This window comes from Pleurodeles waltl, chromosome 4_2, assembly GCF_031143425.1.
Source record: "Pleurodeles waltl isolate 20211129_DDA chromosome 4_2, aPleWal1.hap1.20221129, whole genome shotgun sequence".
Lineage (NCBI taxonomy): Eukaryota > Metazoa > Chordata > Amphibia > Caudata > Salamandridae > Pleurodeles > Pleurodeles waltl.
Genome location: NC_090443.1, coordinates 1,026,658,555 through 1,026,673,074, shown reverse-complemented (window position 1 = coordinate 1,026,673,074; position 14,520 = coordinate 1,026,658,555). Strand labels below are relative to the sequence as shown.

Genomic DNA, 14,520 nt, shown 5'->3' with positions numbered 1-14,520 from the left:
CAGACCATTTCCCATTGGACGTTCTTAATACGAAGACCATGCTCGCATTTCATTGTGTGTTGGAGGTTCTCCTGATGGGAGCTGGTATTGCAGAGACTGGACTGCTATAAGATTGTTTGCTGCAGATCATTCTCCCAATGGGAGTTGTTATTGCAGAGACAGATTCCTATGAGAATTTGTGTCTGCAAACCATTCCTCCAACGGAAATTCTTATTGCCAAGATTATACTTGTGTTAGATTATTTGCAGCAGACAGTTCTACTGATGGGAGCTGAAATTGCCAAGACCAGACTAATATAAGATTGTTTGCACAAACCATTATGCCAGTGAGAGTTGTAAATACAGAAAGCATACTCCTATGAGTTTGTTTTCCCCAGACTATTTCTCCTTTGCCATTTGTTACTACTGAGACCCTATTTCTATAAGATTGTTTGCTGCAAACTTTCCCCCATGGGATTTGTTCTAACTCAGACCTCAGCTTTAGTTCAAAGTGGGCTAGGATGCCAGAGGGAAGATTTGCTCTATGAGGCTTCCTCAAAGGACACTGAATGTCTGCTAACCAAATTCCATCCGCAAGGTGATAGTTAACAAGAACCTTTTCCCTTTCCTTGTTTCCTTGTAGTGACTTACTGTCATGTTCAGACTGAGATGCATGCTTGTCAAGTGGTAGGGAAATGACTGTCAACTTAGCACATTGTGTTTCCCTGGCAGGCCCAGGAGGGCCGTACACTCTTTCCCATATATTTATCCTCCTTGAGACCATACTTGTGTTCACCAGCTTCTTGCTAAGGCCATTGTCCAAGAGAAATTCATTCTGCCTCATGTCATACGCCTGTGTAATATGTTCTCTAGCACATTCAAAATCTCCTCTGCGGCAATCACTGCTCAATAGAAAAGGCGTATGTATAGTTTCAGCCACTTTATAAATGTTTCTGGAACTGTGATCTGGCTATGGAACAAATTGGCTGATTTTTCTTATTCCTCAGATAGATTTCACTCAGAGGCTATTATTTTCTCCTGCTCTTGCAACCAATGCATAGCAAGAATAGAGATAGGTAGTCTGGATAGCACACAGTAGGCTTTTAACGTTCCCTTACTCACGTTTTTTTACATGTCCACATGATAGGACATCTAGAGATACCTCAATGTCTTAAGACCTACTCGGGCCATGGGCTGGAATTGGCAGGCATTGGAATCAGCCATTTTAAAATACCACTCGCTTCTAGGGAGGGATCATGGATTGGGGTTAACCAAGGACTACTCATCAGAGAATTGGAGACTTATTTAGCAACGTAAATGTTTACCTGGTGTCATCCTTTCCTGGCTCAAACATGTCTCCCATGTGGCCTCCATCATGGAACCAGGCAGATGTACATTAAAGAGGAGGAATGGACGGACATAGAGGACAGACTATCACTGAGAACCTAAAAAAGATATCTGTGAGGTTACCAGTACCAAGTGGTCCATTCAGTCACTGAGCAAACTGTAGCTCAGCAGCCTGTGGTACATCAGTCTTGACACTATGGGTCCAGAGACGTTTAATGGTGCAAAAAATGGGAGGATGTCTCTCTCCCCGAAATGACGAAAAACAAAAGGCTGCAAGTCACATGCGTCTCCCAGATCAGCTCCTCACTCTGATCACGCAGGGTTGGACATGAGCTAGATAAATACTGAGAGTGACTATGAAAAGGCTTCAGACAAGAAAGTGTGTCAGGGAGAACTTCCACACAGCAGCAGAACCCAGAGATTCAAAGCATCAGCATGGTGCTAATGACGGGGAACAAAGACCAAGACGACAGAGCCATGTAACTTTAGATCACTCCCTATCCTTAGGAATGCAGGCAGACAGGAATTAATATCTGTGTACAAAAGAGGCATGAAACCTAAGCTGGTCTAGTCCGGGGGTCTCCAACCTTTACTGTAATAAGAGCTACTTATGTTCAATGAAAATCCTCCCAAGCTACTAATATTTTTTGATATGTAGTTGTAACCACATCAGGCAAGTTTACATTGGTGGCCCACATATGCAAGATTTCCACCATCGATGACCTCTGTGCATGATTGACAGCAACGTGAAAAAGTGCTTGGTCAGTGTAGAGAGTCTCTAAATGCGTAATACATAACAGTCATGGATGCAATGCCCCTAGAACCAAGTTAAGAATAATAGTAATATTCTCCCGAACACCACTTAATTTTTATCACGCAAACATCAGCTTTAAATATTTTATGGAAATTCAAATTTTTTTCTCCAAACATCACCTTATAAATTTTGCAAGTGAACATGTTTTGTTTCAAATATGTGCTTTTCAATGATGGCATACATCATTCAACCAAACAAAAATTTCTAATTTAGTTCACTGGCCTGCACACATGAGAGCTACCTAGAGGCAGCTGGAGAGCTACCAGAAGCTCATGAGCTATTCGTTGGAGAACCCTGGTTTAGCCCATGAGGAAGAAAGATGGGAAATTACTAGAGGCCATCCTGTGAAACCCAGAAAAGTAACAGCAGATGAGCAACAACCATGGTGCGGTTGAACGATAAGACCACAACACAACAAAGGACACACCGGGAAAGAAAAGAAGACTCTCTGACAATAACTTCCTCCCCCTGCTTCCTGGTGTCAATTGATCCTGGAGAAAAGAGCACCCACAAACATCAAGAAGACCATCTACAAATGTAGAGTGCAGGGAGGCATTCTGCTCCTTTGACACTGAGTAAAATTAGAAGAGAAGCAATGGAACCTAATAAAGGTGGTTTTGGCCATAAACACATGCTTACGGCTGAAAATACCTCCACTGATGCCTGCCAGGCATTATCAAAGGGATTCAGGTGTATGTAAATGGATTCACGCCTGTGAATTTCTCTACTTCCAATGTAAAGATATCTGCAGCAGTCAAACACACTCAAGGCATAATTTGCCTTGGAAGTTTGGGAAACATATACTTTACAGCATGAATGCTTTTCAGGATTCACCTGATTTGCACTATTGTGCATTCCAGTACCCCTATTCAACCTCTTCTTGCTCTAAAAAGAGTCAGATTCTTACTCAACTCAAGGGCTGGAGTAATTCTACTTCCAGGATGGGAATGGGGACTTATCGCCCCATATTTGCAGACGATGTGAAATTTTTCTCCTTGGAGAAAGAAATGTTAATCTCCACAGAGGAGTTTCTTTCCCACTTCCCAAAACTCTGTGCTAATTACAAATCCACACAGGGGGAATAGGGCTCTGTGGGACATATCAGGAATGTCCATAGTATGCAAACCTGCACCTGACACAGTTTTCCAGACTTACTTCCAGGAAAGTTGGTGAATAACACAGAGTACCAAATCTGCGTGCGCATTAATGTGTACTTCTACGCATGCACATTTACTACACATTTTGGTAAACAGGGCCGCATACTTTGTCGGACAAGCTGAGTTACCCTTGAGATGGCTGAACGTGACAGTTTGCAGAGGAGTAACTAGCAAGAATAGGACAAGAAAATTAGGACTCCACTAGAAAGAAGTGATCCTGGCCCTTGTTATGTAAAGAGGATTTCAAGTGTTGACTAGAAGTAAATAGTTGTTGAGTACTCCCAAAGTACTCCCGAAGGGATGAAGCATTGTGTGTCTGTATGTATGGGTCCCTCCCCAGTCCCCTTATCTATTGGGGCTTCAAATGGATAACAATTAACTACACTTTGTTAGTTTAAATAAGCTTCATGGCAATATTGATCCAAATCATAGATAACCCATTAAATAGAAAAATGAGGAAGTCGTGAAGCAATAAATTACAAGTTAAGCATTAGGTATAGAGGAAATCATTAGATAAACAAAAAAAACAATATATTCTAGGCAAAACAATTCAATAAAGCATAGAGAATAAAAAAAAATAGGGGAAGGGAAAGGGAGCTATTACACAATCGCATGTACAAGGGTAACTAACAATGATTTGCATAATGCACAATAAATATTATAACAATCTGGTAAATAACAATAGAAGAATATTGTAAGCAACATTAATAAAAATGCAAGGACTTCATAGGATAAGAACGAAATGCTCAGGGAGGTTTTGCAACTTGTTCAGTAGATAAATCAACAGGCGAACAGTGTAGACTAGAATTGGTAAGGAAAGTGATTAAAGGTAACCACATTTGTTCTTGTTTAAGAGCTAAAGATAAAGGGTGTAATTAATCTCTGTTCAACCTATGATGAAAGCCGACTGCGTCCCAACAAACTTTATAAGAAACATTAGTAGCGTTTTTCCAATTAGAGGTGATTTCATGAAATGCCACAGCGATTTAAAGAACTATTAATGGAGGCATGTGATAGGAATCTTCAAACGAAGGTTAACCTTAAAAATCAAGTTCATCTGTTTCCAAACGCATCTCCAGAATATGGAGACACTTGGACCAGTAAATAACATATGCATTGGATCACTATATGGGGCCCGATTCACAAAGGTACACTTAGACCAGAAGTCTAAGTTTAAATCAAAAGTCTAAGTTTAAACCAAAAGTCTAAGTTTAAACCTAAAGTCTAAGTTTAGATCTAAAGGTCAGTGCAGTGCTCAATGACGAGCGCCACACAGCACGCAAGTTATCATCATCCTTGAAAAGAGTGTATCATGGGGGGACCTTGAAGGTTTTCAATGATGAGCACTACACAGCACACATGTTATCATCATCATTGAAAAGAATGTGGAATGGGTCGGACTCAAAGGTTCTCAATGGCGAGAGCTATGCAGCACACAAGTTATCATCATCTTTGAAAAGAGTGTACCATGGTTAGGACTCAAAGGTTCTCAATGGCGAGCGCTACGCAGCACAAAGTTATCATCATCATTAAAAAGAGTGTAGAATGGGTAGGTGTCGAAGGTACTCAGTGGCGAGCGCTACACAGCACACATGTTATCATCATCATTAAAAAGAGTGTAGAATGGGTAGGACTCGAAGGTACTCAATGGCGAGCGCTACGCAGCACACAAGTTATCATCATCACTGAAAAGAGTGTAGAATGGGTAGGACTCAAAGGTTCTCAATGATGAGCACTACACAGCACACATGTTATCATCATCACTGAAAAGAGTGTAGAATGGGTAGGACTCAAAGGTTCTCAATGATGAGCGCTACGCAGCACACATTTTATCATCATCATTGAAAAGAGTGTAGAATGGGTAGGACTCGAAGGTACTCAATAGCAAGCGCTACACAGCACACAAGTTAGCATCATCATTAAAAAGAGTGTAGAATGGGTAGGACTCGAAGGTACTCAATGGTGGGCGCTACGCAGTACACAAGTTATCATCATCATTATTGAAAAGAGTGTGGAATGAGTAGGACTTGAAGGTCTTAAACGACGAGTGCTATGCAGCACACAGGTTATCATCATCATTGAAAAAAAGTGCAGAATGGGTAGGACTTGCAGGTTCTCAATGATGAGCGCTACACAGAACACAATTTATCATCACCATTGAAAAGAGTGTAAAATTGGTAGGACTTGCAGGTGCTCAATGACGAGGGCCACATAGAACACAAATCATCATCATTTTTTAAAATAGTGTAGAATGGGTAGGACTTGCAGGTTCTCAATGATGAGCGCTACACTGCACACAATATCATCATCATTGAAAAGAGTGTAGAATGGGGAGCTCTTGAGGGATTTCAAAGACGAGCGCTACACAGCACATTAGTCATCATCATTACTGAAAAGACTGTGGAGTGGGGAGGTCTTGAGGGGTTTCAAGGACAAGAGCTGCATAGAACCCAAGTGACCATCATGGCAAGCAGTTTAGAACCGACAGGGATCTCTACAACTCCTTGGCATGATAGTAGGTCACAAGATACTGAAAGTGACAAAGGGAGAGAAAAAAATCTTTTTACTCATAGAGGGCTCCCTGACATGGTATCTTCTTTTCATACAGGACCAGTACATTAAGGCTATAGAAGAGAAGAATGCAGTTGTCAAAGAGAAAGAAGGTAAGCGAAAGTCTGAATTTTCTCATTTGAACCACACTTCATCCTTTTCCAGATGCTCAGTCCAACCTTCTCCAGCCTTATATCCATTCATGACATTCAAAGCTGGATGCCCACAAACTTTCACCATCTCAGTCCCCCAGATGCGTTCCATGCTGTAGACTCTTCAATCACCCCAATTCACTGTCTGCCATCTTCTCCTGCATGGCATCTATGAGACTTTGATTCACCTCTAACCTCATCTACCCATATGTCATTGGCTTCCCGCCTATGTCACTATATGATTCATGGTTAGCTAAGACCCTGCATGCTCTTTTCTGCTTTGAGGTTCCTTGTCCAAACATGTATTCTTTCTAGACCCTGAGGTTTCCCTTTACCCTTGGGTCTTTGTGATCCATGCTTCCAGCCCATCCTTTGTTCCTACAGTAGGACACCATCCCTACTTGCCTCCACCACTCCTGGTACCATGTTCTTTGCCTTTTCTCTGTGGTCCCAGATCATCTTCTATTTCCTTCACCATCCCCTCTATACTGTTGATAAGTTTATACAGGATCGTATCCACTGAACATTTTGCCTCCTATATCCATTTGTTTTCCTTCTTGTAGCCTCTACCTCGTGCAACCTCTGCAAATCCAAGTGCCTCATGCGGCCTCTGCTCCTCCTTGTACTTTACTCTGCTTGAGCTCCTCCATTTCCCGCAGTCTGTTTCTGCTAGAAGATCTGGATTTCATCTCTTAAGGCCATAAACCAATGAGGGGTTTGTGGTGTACCTGGACAGTAAAGTGATCCACAATAAACCCTCAAGTGTCCTCGTGCATGCACAGTGGCTAAGCTCTATTTCACCAAACAGTTCTGTTCCCTGGGCAGCATATGACGAATAACAAAGGTTTTTAATTCTTCCTTCCCTTCTCACTGAGCTGGGCCAGCAGAGATCTGATTCCCTTGTCCAGGTTTGTCAGAAGTTTTTGCAAAGCCTGGGGTAAAAAACTAAATGCAGCCCCCATCACCCCTACCCTGGTGGCCGTGTCTGTTTTTGTCAGGTTTTATATGTGCTTCTTTCTATGTTAAAAACAAGAGTTGGCAAAGCCTATAGGTCTCACCTATACAAGATCTATTGGCCTGGTCAATGCTGTTTTAGACATGTTGCACAGCAGCACGGTGCTGTGCAACAAGGCTGAAATTGAAGAAAGAAAAGTGCTATGACGCGGCCAGCCTTAAAGGCATCATAATGCTTTTATTTTATTTACTTGAATTCATGTTGCACATTAGCAAGGCTGCTGTGCAATTTGGCTGAATGTAAATTAATAAAAAGTGTTATGATGTGTCTACTGTTGACCACGTCATAGTGCTTTTATTTTCAGCCGTATTCAAAGTAAAGAAAATAAAAGTGCTCTGAAGCGGCCATATGCAGGGAAGCAGTAACGGGGTCAATTCTTTTTAGTCATGTTGCACAGCAGCGCTGTGCTGTGCAACATGGCTGAAAGTAAAGAAAGAAAATTCCTATGATGCGGCCAGCCTTAACCAAATCATATCGTATTTATTTTCTCCACTTTTCGCCATGTTGCACAGCAGCATGGCCACTTTGCAACATGGCTGAAAGTTAATTTAAAAAAAAGCGATATGACGTGTCTTCCATTGACCACATCAAAGCCCTTTTATTTTCTTTATTTTCAGTCATATTCAGAGTAGAGAAAATAGCACTCTGATACATCTGGAAGCAGGGAAGGGGGAAGTCATAACAGGGGTTGAGGTGAGGGCAGACAAAGAATAGCAGGGTGTGACAGGTGGGGGATTGCTGTTAGTATCTTCCGGCTCAGTTCTAAAATGGGGACGTGTACCTGATCAGTGGCCTACACATCCATCCACATCCATCCCAGGAAACCTAACTCCTTTTCGGGGGAAAAATGAAGTGCACTGAGGAACTGAGGCCCGGGCACTGTACTAATACATTTAATCTTGGAGTGAGCTTTCTCTACTAGTTAGGTGGGGGAGAGAGGAGGCTTTCAGAAAACCCGGTTCAAGTCTTGGCGTTGGCTCAACATTGTGTGATTTTGGGCAAATCTTTTCATCTCCCTGTGCCTCGAAAAAATGAATGTGAACTTGTCTGTTCTAAGTTGTGCTCATATTATGCCCTCCAATACCTTCAGGTCAAGCTGTGTAGTCACACTAAAAAACAAGCATTTGCAATGCAGCGGTTTTTGCATTTGCTCGGATTAGAGCTATTAGCATTGTAAACACCTAACCGGACTTTTCTTGCCACATAAATTGAAAGAAAAAAAAACAGTGTGAAAAATAAAAAGATAAAGTAGTGCAGAAACCAGGCTGAAAACATGGAGCCTTGTATGTTTTCAGTAGTTGGCTGGTGCGCTCGAGGAGGGCTAAACACCGGAAAAGGCATGACATAAACAGGCCTTTCACTAATGAAGCAAGCGGATTCTAAAAGGCAAGCCCACGAACCATTGAAAGTGACAGGCATGGCATGGGTGTGGTTAAAAGCCTAAAGAGAGATTACAACAGGGACGGAGCTTGTGCACTCGACCCTAAAAATGCAACAACAAAAACAAGAAATAGTACCTCAGTCACGAGCAGCGGACGGACACAATTAAGTGAAATCAATCTGTGCTTGGCCGAGCGCCACAGAAAGAAAGGGAGGTTATGCCTTGCAAGTACTGCCGAATTAGAAGGCAGCAAAGAAGAGTGATAATTATGCCATTGAATGCTAAATAAAGGGCGAATACGAAGTAATGGGTGGGCTGTAAGCCTCTTTTTAGAGTTTTTTTTTCTTTTGACACAAAAGATCTTTGGCACGCGATAGCAGGCTCGACCTAAAAAGAATTCTGTGAAAAGAGAAAACGTGGTATTTGGTGCCATCCGGTGGTGTAGCCGTATAAGTGTCTTTAATATTTATGAAGATGGCAAGTTTGTTTTGCAGTTAAAATCTATAAATACATTTAGCTAAAGGAGTGTGGTGCCGGGGACATAGTGCTCTCTTGCTTCTTCACCCCCTTGTGATAAAGTGCTGACTATAGCCTGAAGTTTTTGTTATAGATGTCTTGAAGAGACAGGGGCATCAAATATCTCACCAGCACAAATGACCTCTGTTTACTGCTGCTTAAAGATCATGAGCCCATATGTACAAAACTTTAATTTTTCATTTCTTAAGTAGAGAAAATAAATCGCTATTTAGGAAATGCAAATTGGAATGTAAGAAAATTGTGATTTCCTAATAGCTATTCCTATGGAGTTGCAATGGCTATTAGGAAATCATAAATTTGAAAATGCAAAACCATTCGTACCTATGGGCCTAAGTCGCCCCTTAAATCTAATTGAAAAGAAAGTGTTGCTCTTGTAAAGTATTCCTGTGCAGTCGGGGTGAGTACGCGCTCTATGCCACTACAAAAACTGCTATTTGGGTGCCTTTTTAAATTTGCACCTGCTTACCATCAGATTGGATTTGATGGTAATAGCAGTTGCTAGATACCCATCTCGCATTTAGGAAATGCTATGTACATGCACTTTGTAAATTGCAAATAGGAAATTCCAGTTTGCGATTTCCTATTTAGGTAATCCCAAATGCGATTTCCCAGGGTAGAAATTGAACTGCGTTTCTACCTTTCGTACATTAGGAAAGGCTATTTAGCATTTTCTAATGGCCTGAAATAGCGATTCAGTTCATTCAATGTTCTCGTAGAACAGACCAAATATAGGCAGGGAAGTCCAGGTGCCCTGAAGAAGGCCAAGTGACCTATCAGGTATGTTCTAGAATCAGCTGAAACCTGTTGGCAGAATGAGGACACAGGAAAGATTGGATTCGCATTTCACATCCACGGTTTAAGTTTCAATCATTGTATGGGTACTCAACAAATACAATTATTTAGGGTATACCCATAACCATTTTTAACATTAGCTGGACCCCCAGAACTGTCCAGAAAATGTAATATTTAAAAGCTCCCATATTGAGCCCACTCTGGTGGCATTCTCCTACCCAGGTGAGAAACACACCAATGATGAGGTATGCCACCATTTGGCGGTAAGGTTTTTTTTTCTTAATATTAATAATATCCCTGTAGGACCTGGTACCACATTTTTGGGTGTGCTAGTTTGCATTAAAGGGACAGGCCTAAACGAGCCACCATATTGTGTAGCAGTTGTAGACATTTGAGCATGAAGGCAAGCAGCTCTGGGTTCATGGATGAAAACCTGCTGGACAGCCTCTGGGCAGAGGGATCAGGTGCTAAATAAAAGAAGCATTGACAAAGCAAGTAGGTTTAGGGGGTTATTACAACTTTGGAGGAGGTGTTAATCCGTCCCAAAAGTGACGGTAAAGTGACGGATATACCACCAGGCTTATTACGAGACCATTATATCCTATGGAACTCATAATACGGCTGGTGGTATATCCGTCACATTTGGGACGGATTAACACCTCCTCCAAAGTTGTAATAACCCCCTTAGTCTTTTTATCGGTTATGCCGAACTACGACATGCAACATGCAGACACAAAGGCACACACGCAGAAGAGGACCAAACCTACAGGGTCCAGCACATACAATGACCCTCCAAACTGAGCAACACTGATATAGACAGCCATGGACTGAGCAACAACAGTGAACACAGTGGTCAAAATCTGTTACAAAATCCAGGTTCGTTTGTCGTTGCCCCTTATTCGCTGGGCAGACAGTATTAATACCCGAGTGTTTGTGCACTTGTTATTGTGACATGTAGGGGTATATTTACTAAAAGCTCAGGAACCAGAGTTGCTGCACCTCGTGGGAGGGAGCGAGCAGGAAAGTACCATATCTACTAACACATGACCCTGTCCTGGTCTCTCCCGGGTGCTGGCGCACAACTACGCTGCCTAGCGCCACGAACACACCTTTGCATGCAGCGCAAGGCTGTGTGTGTGATGTTTAGCATAGGGTTTGTACGGGAAGGTTACTACGCCTAGACAAACGTTAAAACTTTTCCCACTTTGGATGTGTGCTGTACAGTCTAGCATGCGTGCAAAGACGGCAACATTTGGAGAAATAAAAACATTTCTGTGAGTTAACTCCTCTTTCAAAAAGGTGATATTGTTTGGCGGAAAATCCTGTCTACTCTTGTTAGAAGATTGGGATCTGCGTCAAAGCCCAAGGGTGGTTGCATGGGAACGCGTGTGCTTGTTGCACTCACTTGGAGCACCGACACCTTTCACCTCAGGTTTGTCATAGATGTTCTGTGTTTGAGTAGCATGTTATGATATGAGTCGAAGAATTATTCTTTATTGAAGTAATAACTAATACTGAACTGAACATTTGGAGGATAACTTGATTAGTTGTTCCCTTGATCTGTATAATAAAATATAAATATTTTTGCACGCATGGTGCTCTATTTTTTCTACAAATATCTGTTACCTTTAGGCAACTTTCCAGCACGAAACAAGTTTTGCACTGAAAAGTAAATCCGAAGTAAAGATTTTGCGCTGATTTGCATCACTTCTGAGGCACCTTACACAGAATGTTAGTGAGGTGGAGTGAGCCGCATGTTCGGTCAGACTGTGGCCCCGCTTGTAGCTCACAGGTGTGGTACTCCATCTCTGTGCTTACACCTTTCCCTCTGCCCCCAGACCTCACGAGCAGCCTGAAGCAGGCCTACCTGAAGCTGCAGCAGGACATGGAGGGCTTCCAGAAGAACCAGTCCCAGCTCCTGGAGAAGTTCACCTTACAGTCGTAAGTCTTTACGTACAGCGACGGAGCCTATGTGTGCGTGTATGTACCTATGTGTTTATGTGTGTGTGTATGTATGCATGATGTATCTATGTATTTATGTGTGCATGTATGTACCTATGTGTTTATGTGTGTGTGTATGTATGCATGATGTATCTATGTATTTATGTGTGCATGTATGTATCTATGCATGTATGTAAGTATCCATATATGTCCCTATGTATGTATGTGTGTGTATGGGAGTATGCATGTATGTGGATATGTATGTATGTCTGTATGTGTTGCATGCCTGTATGTATCTATGCATGTAAGTATGTGTGTATGTATGTCCCCATGTATGTATTTATCTGTGTGTGTATGTATGTACCTATGTATTTATGTGTGTATGCATGTATGCAGGTATGTATTTGTGTGTCTGTATGTATTGAAGTATGTTTGCAGGTATCCATGTATGTCCCTTTGTATGTATGTATATATGTGTGTATGGAGTATGCATGTGTATATGTCTGTATGCATATCTGTGGGTATGTATGTCTGTATGTATGTGTGCATTCCTGTATGTATGTATGTAAGTGTGTATGTTTGCTCCTATGTATGTATGTACCTGTGTTTGTATGTATGTATGTATGTATGCATGTACATATGTATCTATCTATATATGCATGTATCTATGTATGTATGTGTGGATGTATCTATATATGTGTGTTTGGGAGTATATATATATGTATATGTCTGTATACATGTATGTATGTGGCTATGTGTGCATGTATGTATGTCTGTATGTATCTATTTATGGAACTATGCATGTAAGTATGCATGTATGTACCTATGTATGTATGCACCTGTGTGTGTGTATGTATGTATGCATGTATGTATGTGTGTGTCTGTATGTATTAAAATATCTATGCAAGTATCCATGTATGTCCCTATGTATGCATGTATGTGTGTATGGGAGTATGCACGTGTATATGCCTGCATGCAGGTATGTATGTATGTGTGAATTTCTGTATGTATGTACGTATGTATGTAAGTATGTGTGTGTGTCCCTATGTAGGTATGTGCCTGTGTGTGTGTGTGTGTGTATGTATCTATATGTGTGTACCTATGTATGTATGTGCGCATGTATCTATATATGTTTGTTTGGGAGTATACATCTGTATGCCTGTATGCATGTATGTATGTGAGTATGTGTGCATGCATGTATGTCTGTATGCATGTTCCTATGGATCTATGCATGTATGTAAGCGTGTATGTACTTGTAAAGAGTAAACCTACCTACAGATCAACACAGCCTAATATAATAAGGCATTCCAACCCGCAGCTGCCTGAGGCTTGCCGAATCACACATGAAGAAATAATTGAAAGCACAAAAATATGATTTGGAAATTCTGTGTTTCATAAAGTGACAAGCAACAGAGCTGGACAGAAACAGTTGAAATAAAGAAATAATGGCTTTATAAACTGACTTTGTTAGGGAATCTGGGTAAATGGTGGATCAAGTGCTAAATAAAAGAAACATTGACAAAGCAAGTAGGGTTAGTCTTTGTATCGATGATGCTAAACTACGACTTGCAACATGCAGACACGTATGCAGACACAGGCAGGCACACACGCAAAAGAGAACCAAACCTCCAGGTGTCCAGCACATACAATGACCCTCCAAAGAGAGCAACACTGATATAGACAACCATGGACTGAGCAATACAATAAAAGTGAACTTCCATACATACATACATCTGTAAGTATCCATCTAGTCACCTTTGTCACTGCAAACAACAAACAGTCACATGCACATGGCTAACACACAAAAGGTCAAAAGTGATAATCACACAAGCAAAGTTCATTAAACTGCAACTCTTTAAAAGGAATCTAGACATTGATGTTGACAAAAGCACTGAGTCTATTGTCAACTCTTTTTTGACACACAAGGTCACTGAGATGAACCCAGTCCAGGGGCCGGAATCATTCATGTTGCTTCATCACTTACTGTGCTCACAATGAACAGACCTCCGTGAGTTTGTATCCAACATAAGCAAATCATTCTTAAACGCTGCTGATCCTGTGAAGACAGAATCCTGTGGCCTCTAACCAGAGAATTTATAGGTAACTCACAGAGTGTCTGTCACACTGGTAGCACTCTCACTGAACTGAATAACAATGTTACCCAAACTAATGATGTGCATTACAGGAACCCTGTCTTCACTCTCGCCACTCGCAGACAGAAATATGGATTTTAAAATGTCACCAAGGGAACCCTATCTTCACTCTCGCCACTTCACTCTCACCACTCACAGCCAGAAATATGGATTTAAAAATGTCACCAAGGGAAATGTCACCAAGGGAACCCTATCTTCACTATTGCCACTCACAGCCAGAAATATGGATTTAAAAATGTCACCAAGGGAAATGTCACCAAGGGAACCCTATCTTCACTATTGCCACTCACAGCCAGAAATATGGATTTAAAAATGTCACCAAGGGAAATGTCACCAAGGGAACCCTATCTTCACTATTGCCACTCACAGCCAGAAATATGGATTTAAAAATGTCACCAAGGTTACCCTATCTTCACTCTCGCCACTCGCAGCCAGAAATATGGATTTAAAAGGGAATTGACCATCAGACTCTCACTCCAATCAAAAAAGTACCATGTTTACCTGCTGTCTCTTGCTGACATTATCAACAACAATAATCTCTTTGCCATCAGAGTATTTTCCTTGTTTTACAACAAATCCCTGTACATCATTGGCATCTTTGACCCTCTCAATCTTCAAAGTGGATTGGGAAAAAGGCGAAGAGGGAAAGGTTTTAGTGCTTCATCGATGCACCCTAACGTGCGACCAAGATCCCCTCAAGTTC

The 14,520-nt window shown here is 41.5% G+C and overlaps 1 protein-coding gene across 3 annotated transcripts in view; it reads left to right on the top strand.

The window, feature by feature from the left end:
• Positions 1 to 14,520, top strand: part of LOC138293626 (Golgi membrane protein 1-like) — a 132,541-nt gene that overhangs the window by 79,654 nt on the left and 38,367 nt on the right. For all 3 annotated transcript variants that reach the window (XM_069232912.1, XM_069232911.1, XM_069232910.1), the window contains exons 4-5: positions 5,905 to 5,959; positions 11,562 to 11,664. In XM_069232912.1, coding sequence (XP_069089013.1) covers positions 5,905 to 5,959; positions 11,562 to 11,664 — 158 coding nt within the window. The remainder of the gene's footprint in view (positions 1 to 5,904; positions 5,960 to 11,561; positions 11,665 to 14,520) is intronic.